Source organism: Oryx dammah, unplaced genomic scaffold, assembly GCF_014754425.2.
Source record: "Oryx dammah isolate SB20612 unplaced genomic scaffold, SCBI_Odam_1.1 HiC_scaffold_5, whole genome shotgun sequence".
In the NCBI taxonomy this organism is placed as follows: domain Eukaryota; kingdom Metazoa; phylum Chordata; class Mammalia; order Artiodactyla; family Bovidae; genus Oryx; species Oryx dammah.
Genome location: NW_024070189.1, coordinates 57,341,802 through 57,356,445, shown reverse-complemented (window position 1 = coordinate 57,356,445; position 14,644 = coordinate 57,341,802). Strand labels below are relative to the sequence as shown.

Genomic DNA, 14,644 nt, shown 5'->3' with positions numbered 1-14,644 from the left:
CCCGGCCGCTCCCCATTTCAGCTAAAGGCCCCAGCCCTCACCTGCGCACTGCTTGCAGATGACCACTCCCAGGTTGACCGCGGCCCAGTCTGGGCGGGAGGCGCCACAGTCCGCGCAGTGCCGGTTTGCCCGATTGGACCAGATCTTCTCAGCCACCTCGTAGTCAGACAGGGTCTCGGTTACTGCTTCTTGCAGAGCGGCCGCCCAGCTCTGCCGAGCCCCCCCAGACTCGGCTGTGAAGCTGAGGGGTGGACAGCCAGTCCGTGGGCCTGGACACCCACCCCCCACCCACCCCACCACCCAGGGCATTCCTGCAGCAGCCACCACAGCCACATGTGGGCCAGCCCAGACCCTCCTGACATCCTTGACCCTGTTCACTGGACTCCCATCGGGACACACCCACTGACATCCTAAGAAGGAGGCCTTAGGGCCTCTGCACCCCAGTGTCCCCCCTCAATGTCTCTCCCCCAGCCTTGCCTCCTGCCAGTCTGGGCCCCACCTGAAGCAGCGATGTGGTGTGAGCAGGTCAAAGCTGCGACTCTTGGTCTCCCGCACACTGCAGCCTTGTAGTTCAATGAAGCAGATCCCGATGCCCAGAGAGAAGGCCTGGCAGTCGGGAGCGGGGGCGGTAGGCAGACACAGTGAGGTCCAAGTGGGCTAGGTCAGGACCCTCGGCCCTGGCCTGGCCCTGCTCACCTGCTCACTCTTGTACAGGGCCAGCTCTCCGGGGCTCAATGCAGCAAACACCTTGGCCTTGTGCCCACGCAGCTCCAGCATGCCCGTGCGGAGGGGTCGAGGTGGCTGTGGGGGCCGGGGGTGGCCCAGGAGGCGCTGCTCCTTCAGGCAGGACTGCAGTGTGGAGCACCACATGTCCCGCTGAGCTGGCGGGGGACAGGGAAGCAGGTAAAGTGGGCTGTGAGCTCACCTGGCCTCTCCAGCCCTGCTCTGAACCCAGGGGCCCTGGCCCTCACCCTCACTCTCTGTGCGGAACACGAACACCCTCTGGCCGGTGATGACCTGGAACTTGTTGTCCTTGCTGCCACGGGTCATCTCTATGGCCGTCAGAGGGATCACGCCCTTGGGGAAGGGGTCCTGCAGGGACAGACAGCGCATTGGCCCAAGGGGACAGGAACTCAGCTATGTGCACTGACCCCTGGTGGCCAGCACCAGCGTTTAATGAGATTCGGCACTCATCCCATAAGCAGTGGGGTACAGCTTCTAACTGAGCTCCTTTTGACCCTGACATCAGTCACGTGGTGCCTGCCTCCCCTCCACGGGGGAATCAGCCTTCTAATCCTGAGCCTCTCTCAGCTCTCCCTCTCCCTTTCCCCAGGCCCCATGAAGCATCTCCCAGACCTACCTTATCACTGCCAAAGTACATCAGACTCCTCCCATTGAACTGCACAAAGCGCCTCTGAAAGACGTAGTTTCTGGGGAAGGGAGAGGCTGAGATCAGTAACTGGTGGAGGCTGCACCCCAGGGGTCCTAGGATCTGGGAGCACTTGAGACCCGACCTCCACCACCAGCCAGCCTCCCGTGCCCCGCTCCCCTTCCCAGCAGCCCCACCCCTGAGGGGAGAGCTTGTCTAGCCAGCCACTGAGCAGGGGCGTGGGGCGGTCTGCCGTGGAGGAGAAGCTGGCATAAGGTGAAATGAGGTCATCGCTGGTCTCTGTGTCCAGGGTGGGCAGGGAGAGGGTGGAGTCCCCGGGCAGCTCAAGGCTGGCATAACCAGCATCCTCACGTGCCTCCAGATCCGGCCTGCTGAGCCTTGTGGGGGCCAAGAGAGAGGGGGACACACTTTAGAGCCAGTTCCGTGGACAGCACCACCCACAGCACCTAGTGGAATGCCCGGCAGGTACCAGATCTGCTTTTTAAGCAGGGGAACAGGGAGGCTAAGAACCCAAAACATGAGCATGGATCTTCTTCCCAAGGCACGCTAGGACTTTTCATTTGAAAAATGTCAGTCCTTTGCCTCTGCCATTAGTATTACTTGGTGGAAAAGTTGGGGAATAACTAACACAGATGACTTTCTGCCACAGCTGCCTATCTCATCAATAAGTCTAATTGGTTCTTTCTCCAAAAATTCATGCCTTTCTCTCCCTGGACCAAGTTCGCAATAGCTCTCACCGAGGTGAAGGGAATTGTCTAACCAGTCACTTGCTTCCATTCTCACCCTTCCACCAAGGATGCGAACAAGATCATTTCATGCACCTGCAGGAACCTCTACAATGACTTCCCGTTAACACCTATCGAAATTCTTTACTAGTGGATGCAAGACTGTGTACAGAGAGACCCAGCGCAACTCTGACAACCTCATCCTGAATTGCCTTTGCCTTGCTCACTACAGTCCAGCCACATTCTCTTCCCTAGTTCAGAGTCTTTGCCATACTGTTCCCTCTGCCTGGAACACAATTCTCTAGGCTGCTTCTTCCCATCCTTCAGATATTCCTTCCCAGAAAGTCCTCTATTATTCTGTCGCTCTCCAGTGGTTCCTTACCTCAGGTGTACAAATCACTTGGGAAACTTAAACGTATCTGCATATGAACCCCATGTGCATGCGTGCATGCTCAGTCATGTCCAGCTCTCTGTGACCTCATGGACTAGAGCCCGCCAGCCTCCTCTGTCCATGGGATTTTCCAGGCAAGAATACTGGCATGGATTGCCATTTCCTACTCCACAGGATCTTTCCAATTGAGGGATTGAACCCAAGTCTCCTGCATTGGCAGGTGGATTCTTTACCACGTAGCTACCGGAGAAGCCCTGTGTGAGCCCCATGCCAGACACTTACATTTGAGTCATTGGGAACAAGGCCCAGGCATCTGTCATTTTCAAAGTTCCCCAGGCTGTAGTGCAGCTCAGGTTAAGAACCTCCACTCTATCCTACTTGTTTCCTACTTCATTGAGAAACTGAAGCAACCAGAGGATAATCCCCACAGACTCCCAGCAGCCCATATGCCCTATTTCACATACACACAGTTTTCCTCCTGGTACTAAGATAAACACCCCTGTCTAAAGCTGATCTGTCCTCTGGGCACTTGGTTCCAGTCCTCTCACCTACACAGGGACATCACTCCAGACTTTGTCCCTTTTCTCTCTCCTATATCCACTAGTTTTCCCTCTCTATCAGATCATCCCTATTCACCTATGAATATACACTGCATTCCATGCTATTAAAACCCCTTTCTTGATTCCACTTCCACTATCAATAACCACTCAAACTCTCAGCTCTTCTTTGCAGAAAAACTCAAAAATGTTGTCTTCATATTTTCAGTTCCTTTCCTTTGTTCTCTCTTAAGCCCACACAGATCAAGCCTTCACTCCCAGCACTTGTCAAGGTCCCGAGTAACCTCCGTGTCACCAATTCCAGAGGTCAATTCTCAGTGCTCATCTTACCTGGCCTCTCAGGAGCATTGGATACATCTGACCTGACCTCTTCCTTCTTATATCTTTTCTTCAGTTAGCTTCTGTGGCATCAACTTCTCCTGATTTTCCTTCTACTTCACTAAGCATTTTTTTTCAGCCTGTTTTACTGATTCTTCCTCTTATCCCCAATCTCTCGATCCTGGAGTATGCCAAGACCTTATCTTGGTCCTCTGCTTTACCTACACTCACTCACAGCTACATACACCCATCTAAATGCTGACAACACACAAACCTAGATCTCCTGTTCAGACCTTTCCCCTAGACTCCAGACTTGTATATCCAACGGCCTATTTGCCACCTCTTCTTGGGCATATAATACACACCTCAAATTCAACAAATCAAAACCTGAGCTCCGAATCTGCCTTACTCCTGCGTTATGCACAGTCTTCCCCATTTCAGACCACAGCAACTCCATGAACTTTCAGTTGCTCAGAAGAGCACTGTCAAACGGTCTTCGAAATTTGGTTGTTTTATGGTTTCAGCACAGCTCACACCAGACTAGCCACAATTTCAAGTGTTCAGCAGTCACACGTGGTTACTGGCTACCACACCGGACAGTGCAGGCTCAGACGGAAACCCCTGAAGTCTTTCTTGACTCCTCTTTTACTGTCACACTTCAATTTACTAGGACAGTTTGTCTTCAAGATATAACCCAAAGCAACCACTCCTCACCCTTTCCACTCTCATAGCAGCAGCCTGAGATTTTTCACCTAGATCACAGTAAGAACCTCCAAACTAGTCTCTCTGCTTCTGCTTTTGCCCCTACAGATCATTGCCAACACAGCAACCAGAGGGATTCTTAAAATGTAAGTCAAAACCCTTCCAATAGCTCGCTTCCCATTTCACTTAAGAGTAAAAGCGAAAGTCCCAGTATGGCTCCTTTTGCCTCTCTGACAGCGTCTACCCCAGCTCTTCCCACCCTGGCCTCCTCTGTCCCAGCCCTGCTGACCTTGTCATTGCTCCGGGATCCCCTGGTTACATGGCCTTCTTAAAGTCTCTATTCTGGCCATTCTTCCCACCTGCAGCATTCTTCTCCTAGAAGGGCTAAGTCCCTCACTTCTTTCAAGTTTTAGCTCAAATATCATCTTCTTAACACTCTGGCAACTCTTGGTGCAAAACTGCAGTCCTTTCCCCCCTCACCCCATTCAGCCCTCTTACCCTGTTCAATTTTTTTCATGGCACTTATCACCTTTTACTGGAGAAGGGCATGGCAACCCACTCCAGTATTCTTGCCTGGAGAATTCCATGGACTGAGGAACCTGGCGAGCTATAGTCCATGGAGTTGCAAAGAGTCGGACACGACTGAGCAACTAGCACTTTCACTTTCACTATTACCTTTCAACATAGGAATAACTCATTTAGTACATCTATTGTTAATTGACTAATTTCCCACAAGGGCAGGGATTTCTGATCTATCCCAAATATTTACAACAATATCTGACATTCAGTGGGTGTTCAAAAAAGATTGTTAAATGAAAGAACGAAAGGCACTTCTCTGTATTTTAAGTCATATATCCATTTCTTTGCTGCCGCTGCTGCTAAGTCGCTTCAGTCGTGTCCAACTCTGTGTGACCCCATAGACGGCAGCCCACCAGGCTCCGCCAACCCTGGGATTCTCCAGGCAAGAACACTGGAGTGGGCTGCCATTTCCTTCTCCAATGTATGAAAGTGAAAAGTAAAAGTGAAGTCACTCAGTTGTGTCCGACTCTTGGAGACCCCATGGACTGTAGCCTACCAGGCTCCTCCGTCCATGGGATTTTCCAGGCAAGAGTACTGGAGTGGGGTGCCATTGCCTTCTCCGATTTCTCTGTCTACCTGTTTTATTTCCTATCTGTCCCCACTGAGTCACAGGCTGCCTAATGGGAGACTGGGTCTGTCTGTCATATTCATCCTGGATCTCAGTACATTTGATGACCAATGGGGAACACAGCCACCACCAGCTCAACCCGCTCCTCTTTCTGCCACCATCACTCTGTGACCACTCACCTGTGTTCAGCCCTTTCCTGACAGACACCTCTGCCTTCTCTTCTGTCAGGGGCCCCTGGGACCCCCACAGGCTGGACACCATAGTACAGGCAGCCAGGGTCCATGATGTGCACTGGCAGGTGGAGAAATGGGGGAGACAGGGAAGAGGTCAGGTGAGAGTCCTGAATGGCACCGCTCCTTTCCCCAACCCATGATAGTCAACCTACCTGTGCCCGTTGTGGGCCTGAGGGCAGGGGTGGGGGCAGCTGTCTGAGAGCTGTCTGGGGCCCTAAGGAGAGAGGTCCAGTGGTCATTCAGAGAGAGAGAAGGAAGGACAAGCCCTCATGCCCTCCTCCTCCCTGCCCCCAGCATTGGATCCCAGGGAGCCAACCCCACTCACATGTCCTGAGCTGTCTGGGCCCCGCCTCTTAAGTCCAAGCCAAAGTAGATGACATTGGGCATCATCTCCACAGTATTTGAGGCCGACGGCTGCTCGGAGGAGGACCTCGGAGGGACAGTAGGGGACCTCGGACTCGGGCTGGGCTCTGGGCTCTTGGATGCCTCTGGTCTCCAGACGGCTGGACCGAACCCAGGCCTCTGGGTGGTGGCGGAGCCACTGAGTCCACCAAATACTGTCCTGGGCTTAGGCACAGGCTTGGTGGGCTGGGCTGGGGATGCTGGGCTGTGCGAAGGCTCCATGGCACTTTCAGGCTGGGGATCCAGGGGGGCCTCGGCAGTGCCTGCCTGCAGCAGGCGCAGGATGCGCTTCCGGTGCCCCGTGGCATTGACGCCCAGCTGCCTCAGCTCCCTGTGGCCCAGGCCACGGGCCGCACCCGCCGTAGCCAGACCCTGCTGCCGGAACGCGTCTGCATACTGCTCCAGGTGCACCGAGGCCAGCCACACAGCGATGTCCAGGTCCTGAGGGGCAGCCATGGGGGCTCAGGCCATTGCTGGGGGAGGGGCAGGGTGAAGGGAGGGCTCAGGCTGAGATTCCCCCTCCCTGTCCCAAAGTCTGAGGCTTGGACAGAGGCCACCAGACTCCAGTCTTCCTCCAGAGAAAATGACCAGAAGCCTGTGATCCGGAGGCAGAGCCAACCCCAAACATTGGAAAGGGCTTCCCCATTGTAGGAGCACCCCTGCATTTGCAGAGGAGGAAACTGAGGCCAGGGAGGGGAGGAGGGTTGCCCCAGGCTCGTGGCAAGTTGGCTTCTTGGTAAAAGTGTTGGCCCCTTAGCTCCCACCCACGCAGTGTCTGGGTCAAAGCTCTGCATACACTCAGGTCAGCAAGCCTGGGACAAGATGTCAGAACCTTGCAGGGGTGGGGATGACAGGGGCTGGTGGAGAGGAGGGGCCCACGATGAAGCTGCTATGACACAGAGAGGGGAGGAGTAGAGGGGAGACGGACCTCCCACTCCCACTGGTTCCAGAGCTGAGTACAGCCTCCGGCCATCCTAATCCTGGTGTTCCCAGTTCCTCCTCCCCTTCCACCTATTGTCTCTGCTCAGACTTCCTTCCTGTCCCTCCAGCTCTGGCCGCCCCCACATCCTGCCTGCCTTGGTCAGGCTGTCCAGAAAGCTCTAGGCAGTACCAACATCTGGGCAGAGGCCACTTGGGGAGTGAGGATGGGGCAGAGAACTAACTGGGCCAGAGAGATGAGGGACTGGGGGTACACCAGGGTCTCCACTCAGCACCCACCTGCAGCATCTTCTCCCATATGTGTGCGCCAACTGGAACACCCACCCTGCAGGAACTCACACTGTGAAATGACATCGCCCTACCTCTGCTTTCTCCAAGCCTTCCTCTGCCCTGTCCATGCCTTTGGATTCAGGTCTATGAGACTCTGTCCCATTCCACCACCTTGACGTAGACCCTGATCTAGTTAGTACCTAGACCTCTCTTGGATCCTGTCTCCGTGAGTTTTTTGTCTACCCTGTCCCTGTCCCCACGCCATTCCATCTCCATCTCTATGTCTAAATCCATCTCGGTCCCTTTCTTGTTCTCCTGTCATTAAGCCTCTCCTTGCCTCTGTCTCCATTTCAACTAGATCTTCAGTTTTATCTGTGTCTCTGGCCATCTCTGACTCTTAGGTTTCTGTCTCTGCCTCTGCCCGTACTTCTCTCTCCCAGTTTCTCTCCTGCGGGGTCCTTCTTACCAGGACTGCCTCTCGCCCCAGCATCAGTTCTGGCCTCTCTCCGCCTCTCTGCGGCGGAGCCCCCTCCCCAAGCTAGGGCCCGGGTGCTGCACCTCCCGTCCTGACTCAGAGTCCAGTTTCCCGGTGACTCAGGCCCGACTCGAGGGCACGGGACTGAGAACCAGGAGGTGAGCGGGGCAGGAGTGCGAGGGTGGGGGGCAAGGGGGGCGGGCAGGGCAGCGCAGGGCAGCTCCGGCTGCGACGAGGGAGGGGGCAAGGAGGGAGGGGGTAGAGGCCGGCAACCGGAGGGAGGGGCTGATCGCGGCGGCGAGAGGGAGAAGGGAGCGCCGCGGGCTCAGAGGGGGGCCAGGGATCCCACAGACGCCCTCGAGGTGATGGGGAGGAGTCTGGGAGGCAGGAGCCGGGGGGCTCGGGGGTCCTCACCTCACTACGCGGCCGCCGTCCGCTCCCCGGTACCCACCCGCCGCGCCGTCCGAGGCTCCGGGTCGCGCCGCGCCAGCCCCGCCTCCCCTCAGCCCTCCCCCGACGGAGCCCCGCCCCGTGCCGCTCGTCGGTTCCCTCCGCGGAGGCCCCAGCCACTCCTTGTGCAAGCGGCGGTCTTCAAAAGGTTTGGGCTCCTTACCCAACCGCTGTGCTTATCTCGCAGCCTAACCAGCTCAGCCCCTTTAGGGGCCCAGAAAGGGGAGCGGGGGGAGCCGGAACAGGGTTGGAGGCCGAGTCAGCCTTAAAGAGCGGGACAAAGAGGCAGAGACTAGACGGAACTGGGGACAAGGGTAGAACCAGAGAGAGAAGGAGAGTGCTGCGAGGGACAGCTTTGCATCCCCGCCGCCGTTCCCTCCCCGTCCGTCTGGTCAAAAGGGGAGGGAAAGCATAGGATCCTAAGTCCCCAGGGCACCTCTCCCACGCCCAGCAGGGTGGCTGGATTCCGGTACCCAGTTAACGGGGAACAGACGCTGACATCCAAGTCACGGATATCCACAGCCTTCCAAGCTGGCAAACCTTCAGAAGCCCCGCCATCTGACTTGGGGGAAAGAGGCCGAGGCCCAGCAGAGGAGCCCTCAACTGCTTCTCCGTCTTCAAATGCCTGGTGTAGGTTTCCTCCCAGGGACGCAGGGCAGCAAGGCAACATCCTCCCAAACCAGGCTTTGCGGCTGCCCTTTATGAAGATAAGGGTGCTGCCCTGTCAGCACGGTTACCCAGCAAGCAGCCTTTTCATCCTGGGGTGAAGCCCCTTCTTCCCACCTCCCTATTGCAATTTGGAGGGGAGGGGTGAGAAGAAGGCCTAAGGATAACCTGCTGCTCTCCCTTCTCGGCATCTTGCCTGGAGCCCCAACCTTGGAACCTGTCCCCCGGGGCCTGAGGCACTTCCCCCTCAGAGCTGGGCTGGCCTTTAGCTGTGTGTGGTGTTGAGGGGTGGAGTGGGGGACGCCCGCTGGCCGGCTTTGCTTTCCTGTTTGTAGGAGAGGAAGTTGGCTGTGACTCAGCAGACACAGGAACTGTCTGTCAGTAGCTAGGGGAAGACCCCTGCCCCCTGGGGAAGGTGAAGGGAATGTGGGGAAGTGCCCCCCTCCTCTCCCAGTTGCCCCAGCTTGGAATTGGGCAGCCATTTCCAGCATCCTGGAGCCCTTCTGGCAGAGAAGGAGAATGATAATAATACTTAAAATGGGCATAATAATGGCTACCAATTATTGAGCACTGACTAGGCCCCAGGCCCTGTGCAAACACTTCTTTGCAAATTTTGATTCATTCTCACTACAACCCTTAAGATAGGGAATTTTACCACCTCAATTTTACAAATAAGGAGAGTTTTCTGAATGCCTTTGTACTGGATGGGTAACTGGGGGGCCAGGAGAAGGCTCTTCATACTACTCCAACTATAAGTGAAAATTGACCAAGGGCTTTGGCTAGTTCCCTCTGAAATCTATCAGCTTCTACTCTAAGGCCAGCTTCCCCCTGGGAAGCTCCCAGTCAGTGACCCAGCTCAGTGGAGATCCTAAGACAGGTCTAGTCTTGGGAGATAGATGGCTCCCCTGACAGCAGACATTGACTAGAGAATTCCCCCTAGGATATTCCTCTCAACCTTCCTTCCTTCCCTCTCTGTTTCATAGATCTCCCAGCTAGCTCCTGGCTCCCTTCCTCTTTCACAGGCATTTGCTTTACTCAAATCCTTGCACATTTCATCCTGCCTTGGCAGCTGCTTCTTGGAGGATTCAGAGTAACTCAACAAGAGAGGAGAGTTAGGTAAATTAGTTCAGGGCACAGGGAGCTTGAGGGATGGGTGTCAGGGGTCCTGGTCAGGACCCAGATAAAGGAGTTCTGAGCCTATTTTTCTGTATGTCAAGCCCCTCCTTTGACAGTCTGGCAAAATATATGGACCCAGCCTCAGAAGAATGTTTTTAAAAATGCATAAGATAAAATATGTAGGATTACAAAGGAAACCAGTTATATTGAAATACACTTATAAAATGATTTTAAGTGATATCATAATATATGTGCTTCTGTATTAATGCTTTAAATAAGATCTAGCAGTAGGTTGATGCCTCACATAATTTTGAAGCAGTGATGAGCCTAAATGATAAAATACCTGCAATGCTGCAATCTGATACAAAAATATATATGATTTCTACCGGTGACAAAGTCATAGTTATGGCTAATAGGACTGGTTTGTAATTCCTGTTATAAATGAAGGACAGATGTGCTACATTTCAGCTAGAGATTAGTGAAAATAATGTAATTTTTTTCCCATCCAAGTTCAGTGACTCCAAGTTAAGAACACTTGAGTCAGAAGGTCAGGGCCGAGCTGCAGAGGAGACCCAGCTCCCTCAGACCCCACTTCCCTTCTCTGACTCACCCCTTTGGGGACCAGTGGAGCATCTGGCCCTTGGGTGATATCTTCCTTTTCTCTTTCTCCCTGGCTCTTCTCAGTTTCTCTAATCTCTGTCTCTGTCTCTGTGTGCCTCTGTCTGTGTCTCTCTGTGGCCTCACAGTCTATCACTGAGGGGACAGGACAGACCCAGGGGATTCCTGTAGCCTGGGTACAGTGGAGCAAGGAGAGCTCTTTAATTCCAGGGTCACTGGGAGCTGAAAGAGGGGGTGTCTCTGAGCCTCGGAGTTCTGGGGGGAAGTGTGGGTGTTTCCTTCCCCACCCCCTTTCCCATTCTCAGCCTTCTTTGGGGCAGAAATAGGCCAAGACAGAAGTGAGTAATGAGAATGAAGGCAGGAAATGAAGGTATCCCAGGCTCCCTGGGCTTGTGTCCAAGGGATCTTTTCCCAAACTCCCCTCTGTGGAGCTGCAGTCCGGAACTGAGAGGCCGAGGCTGTCCTCTACCCGCCTCCAGCCCCCCAGGAGAGCACTGACCAGCTGACCAGGTGTGGGGTGAGGGGCACCGGGGCTCTGGAGTGAGCCTGCAGCTGTTGTCAGCCCCGACCTTCATGAATGGGCAAAGGGAGATCGAGGGCCTCAAGGAAGAGGAGCATGGGCTTCTGGGGTTGATATTTTCTCTGAATACTTAAGAATGGGGGAAGCACCAAGTCAGCTCTCTCCTTGTTGGAGTGCACACCCTCCAAGATGATTGGGACCAAGGGAAGACAGTGGGTCAGAGAAATTAGGGACAGAGAATGGTCACAGAATGTCCTGGAAGAGCTGAAGGCATCCTGGAAGAGAGCAGGGGGAATGGTAGTGTGCAGGATGAGCCAGCTCTTAGGAATGAAAGTGAGACAGGGATGGTGGCTCTTGTCCCCTGAAGGGGTTCCTCCCCGGGGGGCAGGTTTCTTGGATCCCTGTTCTTAGCCAGACCTCCTTCATTCTCGCTGCCCAAGGAGTCCATCTACAGCAAGATGGGCAAATCTAGGCAGTGCCAGGGAACTCACTTTATACTCCAGGGACAGCCATGGCTGGCAGTCTGGGCTGAGCTGCCTTTGCCTTTTGGGGTATCATCTTTGGTACTACTTGGAAAGAACCCTCTCCCACAAGTTCACCCTGGCAAGAGGGACTGTGTTACCAACCATCATCGTCTGATCTGCCTGCTCTGGTCTAATCCAAACATAAGCTGCAGGGCTCACATGACCCAGAGTATGCATGGAGCTACAGTTTTATCAATAAGGTACAGTCCAGAAACCAAAAAGAATGAACGGGTTCTCCAGTGTTTCATCTCTCAAATGACCTTATAATATACAGCAACACTTTTGTGTGTTTCACCAAACTCAGTTGTCTGGGTCCTCTCCTTGATAACCTATCTCCCCAAAGACCTTCTCATAGCCAGCCCTGGCTGTCTCTCTCCCATGGTCTTTTTTGTGCAGTTTGATTCAACCTCTCTGGCATTTTGAAGGGAGATAGGAGTAAGAATGAACCATGACATTAGTGAACCTTAACCCTAACACATGGGATAAAGGGGCATTAGTGAGCAGAGGAAGGGACAGAACCAAGCAGGGGTGGTGGTATGGAAGGGAACTTCTAATAGCCCTTCCCATGTCTCTGCTCCTCCCCTTCCCCACCCACACTGTAGACTGACTGCTACAACCCCCATCACTTAGGAGACCATTTTGCTCACTGGAAGGGGATGGTATGATGTAGTAATTAAGAACAAAGCCTCTAAAGTCAAATCCTGACCACACCTCTACCAGCTCTGGGACCTGAGCAAGTTACTCACATCTCAGCGCTTCAGTTTCCTTTTCTGCAAAGTGGGGATAGTAATAATGCCTTCCTCATAGGATTGTTGTAAAGATTTATCCATGGAAATATATAGATAATATGTGCAAAGGGCATGAAACACAATTAAGTGTTCATAAACACTTCCCACTCTTTTCACTATTTTCACCAGTCACTTCCACGGTGACTCCAGAATACAACCAGCTTGCTTGTTACCCCATCTCCCTGGTACATCCCATGATCTTGTTTTAATCAATCATCCCATGGCATCTATTGTCAAATTAGGGCACGTTGTATTTGTCCTACTTCTGCCATCCCCCAGGGTCCCTGGTTGTCATCTTGTCAGTTCCACCAATTTGGTTATTCCTCATCCAATTTCCTGTCACCCCTGATCACCTCCATTGTCTTCAGTGGCCTCCAGATCTCACTCCCGTTCCATGTGGTAGAGGGCAGAACCTCACCCACATTTGGGCCAGTCGGGCTGGGGGTGGGCTCTGAGGGGCATGTTTTTCGCAAGAGGAAACACTCCCCCCTTCGATTATTTCATTTATTTCTCACATTTCTCCCCATGTTTAGATATCTGTCATATTTTTATTGAGCATCTCTTATGAACCAACCACTGCTCAAGGGTTTAGAGATTGGTGGGGTCTATGGTTGGCCACCCCAAACTATGCCTCGATGGCATATTGATTCTTTTGAATTAAAGTTACCTAAGAAACAGCCAGTGCAAGAGGGACACCCTGACTTTCCTTTCTGTCTCTCTGGAAGCAGGAAATCCATCTCTCATGTGAAAGGTGCCCCCTGCATCTGGAGGTGGAAGGACGCCCTTATCACCAGAGATAGAAGGTCAGGCCAAGAAGCCTGTATAAACAAATCTTGTTACTTCTTTAATTTACTGCCCCAAGACCAAATGCTATTTAAATTCTTCACTAATTGGGCACCCCAAACCCAAGCTTCTTTGTCCTGTCAATCTCATACATTTATTGTTTCTTTCTCTAAAAAGTACAAAAGCTACCTGCTTTGGCTACTTCTTAGGTCCCATTTCTATGAAACCTCCATGTACATGAATTAAAATTTCTTTTTTCTCCTGTTAATCTATCTTGTGTCAATTTTATTGTTAGTCCAGCCACAAAAACTCAAGAGGGGCAGAAGGGGAAATTTCCCTCCCCAACTAGGTATAACAATGAGCACAAACAGACTGCAGAAACGGTGGTCTACTAGGGGAGTGAGACACTTATCAAACAAAGAACCCCAAATAAATGTATTAGTACACACTAAAATGGGTGCTCTGGAGGGAGCACTATAACAACTTGTAACAGAGGAAGCTGACCCAGTCTGGGGTTCTGCAAAGGCCTGTCCAGAAAGCTGTGCTTAAGCTGAGATCAGAAAGAAGGTTAGGAGTTAATTGGGGGTGGGAGGGAGGGTCTGTCAGGCCGAGGAATCACAAGCCTGGTGAGGAACAGAGCCTTAGCAAAGACCCAGGGAGTTTGAGGCCACCCAAGATTAAGGGGCCTCAGGGGCCAGCCTGTGAAGAAGACTCTTGTTCTTGGTTGGGATCTGGTCTCCATTCTCAGAAGAGTTTAGACAGGCGATGCATTTTTAGGAAGATGGCTGCGCGGAAACGGGTGAGGATGAGCACAGTCCTCCCCACCCCCAGTTTCTCTGGCCTGAGGACTGTGCCATCTCACTTACCCACACACTCCCCTCCACACAGCCCCTCCCCAGTGTCCTCCTCACATTTTTGTGAGGATGAGGTCATCGTGGGGGAGGGGAGGGAGTTCCAGGCTTCTGAGCCTCCTTTATCCTGGAGGGCCAGGGCAGCCCTGGGAGGGGGAGGGGAGGAATAGACACAGAAGAGCTCCCATCCACCCCCATCCCGACCCCTGAAATTAGAGCCCCCTTCCTTCCACCCTAGGCCGTTGATGTGAGCTGTATCTACAAGGAGGCATTTTAATGTAGTTTCACTGCCAGACAGTTGAAGAAGGGCATCGAGTCCTGCACTTTTGCACTGGCTCCCCTTGGGACCTTGGGCAGGTCACCCCCTCAAAGCTCTCAGTTTCTCAATGTGTACATTTTGTGGGCAGGGATCTCATGTTCAGCATAGTGACTACAGTTAAGGATACTGTACCGAATCCTGGAAATTTGCTAAGGGAGATCTTAAATGTTTTCACCACACAAAAAAATGGTAACTATGTGAAGTGGTAGATGTGTTAACTAAACGTCATTGTGGTAATCATTCCACAATACATATAAACATATATCAAACTATTGCACTGTAGACTTGAAATTCATACAATTCTGTCAATAAAGCTGGAAAACAATTTTTTTATGGATCCAACCTCCTTGCAGTGGAAGCATGGAGTCTTAATCACTGGACTGCCAGGGAAGTCCCAAAGCTGGAAAGAAAATTTAAGGTTCATGGGCAGCATGAACCTTTTCAGGAGTTCCCTGGTGGC

At 52.7% G+C, this 14,644-nt stretch overlaps 1 protein-coding gene across 4 annotated transcripts in view; it reads right to left on the bottom strand.

Annotated features, from left to right (window-relative positions):
• The window catches only part of ARAP3 (ArfGAP with RhoGAP domain, ankyrin repeat and PH domain 3), a 28,054-nt gene extending 20,045 nt beyond the window's left edge, over positions 1-8,009 (bottom strand). The window contains exons 1-10 of one of the 4 annotated variants that reach the window (XM_040239854.1): positions 7,964-8,009; positions 5,789-6,338; positions 5,616-5,677; positions 5,410-5,521; positions 1,567-1,767; positions 1,361-1,430; positions 972-1,092; positions 697-881; positions 500-606; positions 42-241 (exon numbers count right to left, since the gene is read on the bottom strand). In XM_040239854.1, coding sequence (XP_040095788.1) covers positions 42-241; positions 500-606; positions 697-881; positions 972-1,092; positions 1,361-1,430; positions 1,567-1,767; positions 5,410-5,521; positions 5,616-5,677; positions 5,789-6,321 — 1,591 coding nt within the window. In that variant the 5' untranslated portion in view covers positions 6,322-6,338; positions 7,964-8,009. Of the gene's footprint in view, positions 1-41; positions 242-499; positions 607-696; positions 882-971; positions 1,093-1,360; positions 1,431-1,566; positions 1,768-5,409; positions 5,522-5,615; positions 5,678-5,788; positions 6,339-7,083; positions 7,677-7,963 lie in introns of those variants that run through there. The other 3 variants (XM_040239855.1, XM_040239853.1, XM_040239852.1) reach the window with 3 other exon arrangements.
• Positions 8,010-14,644: the final 6,635 nt, after the last annotated feature.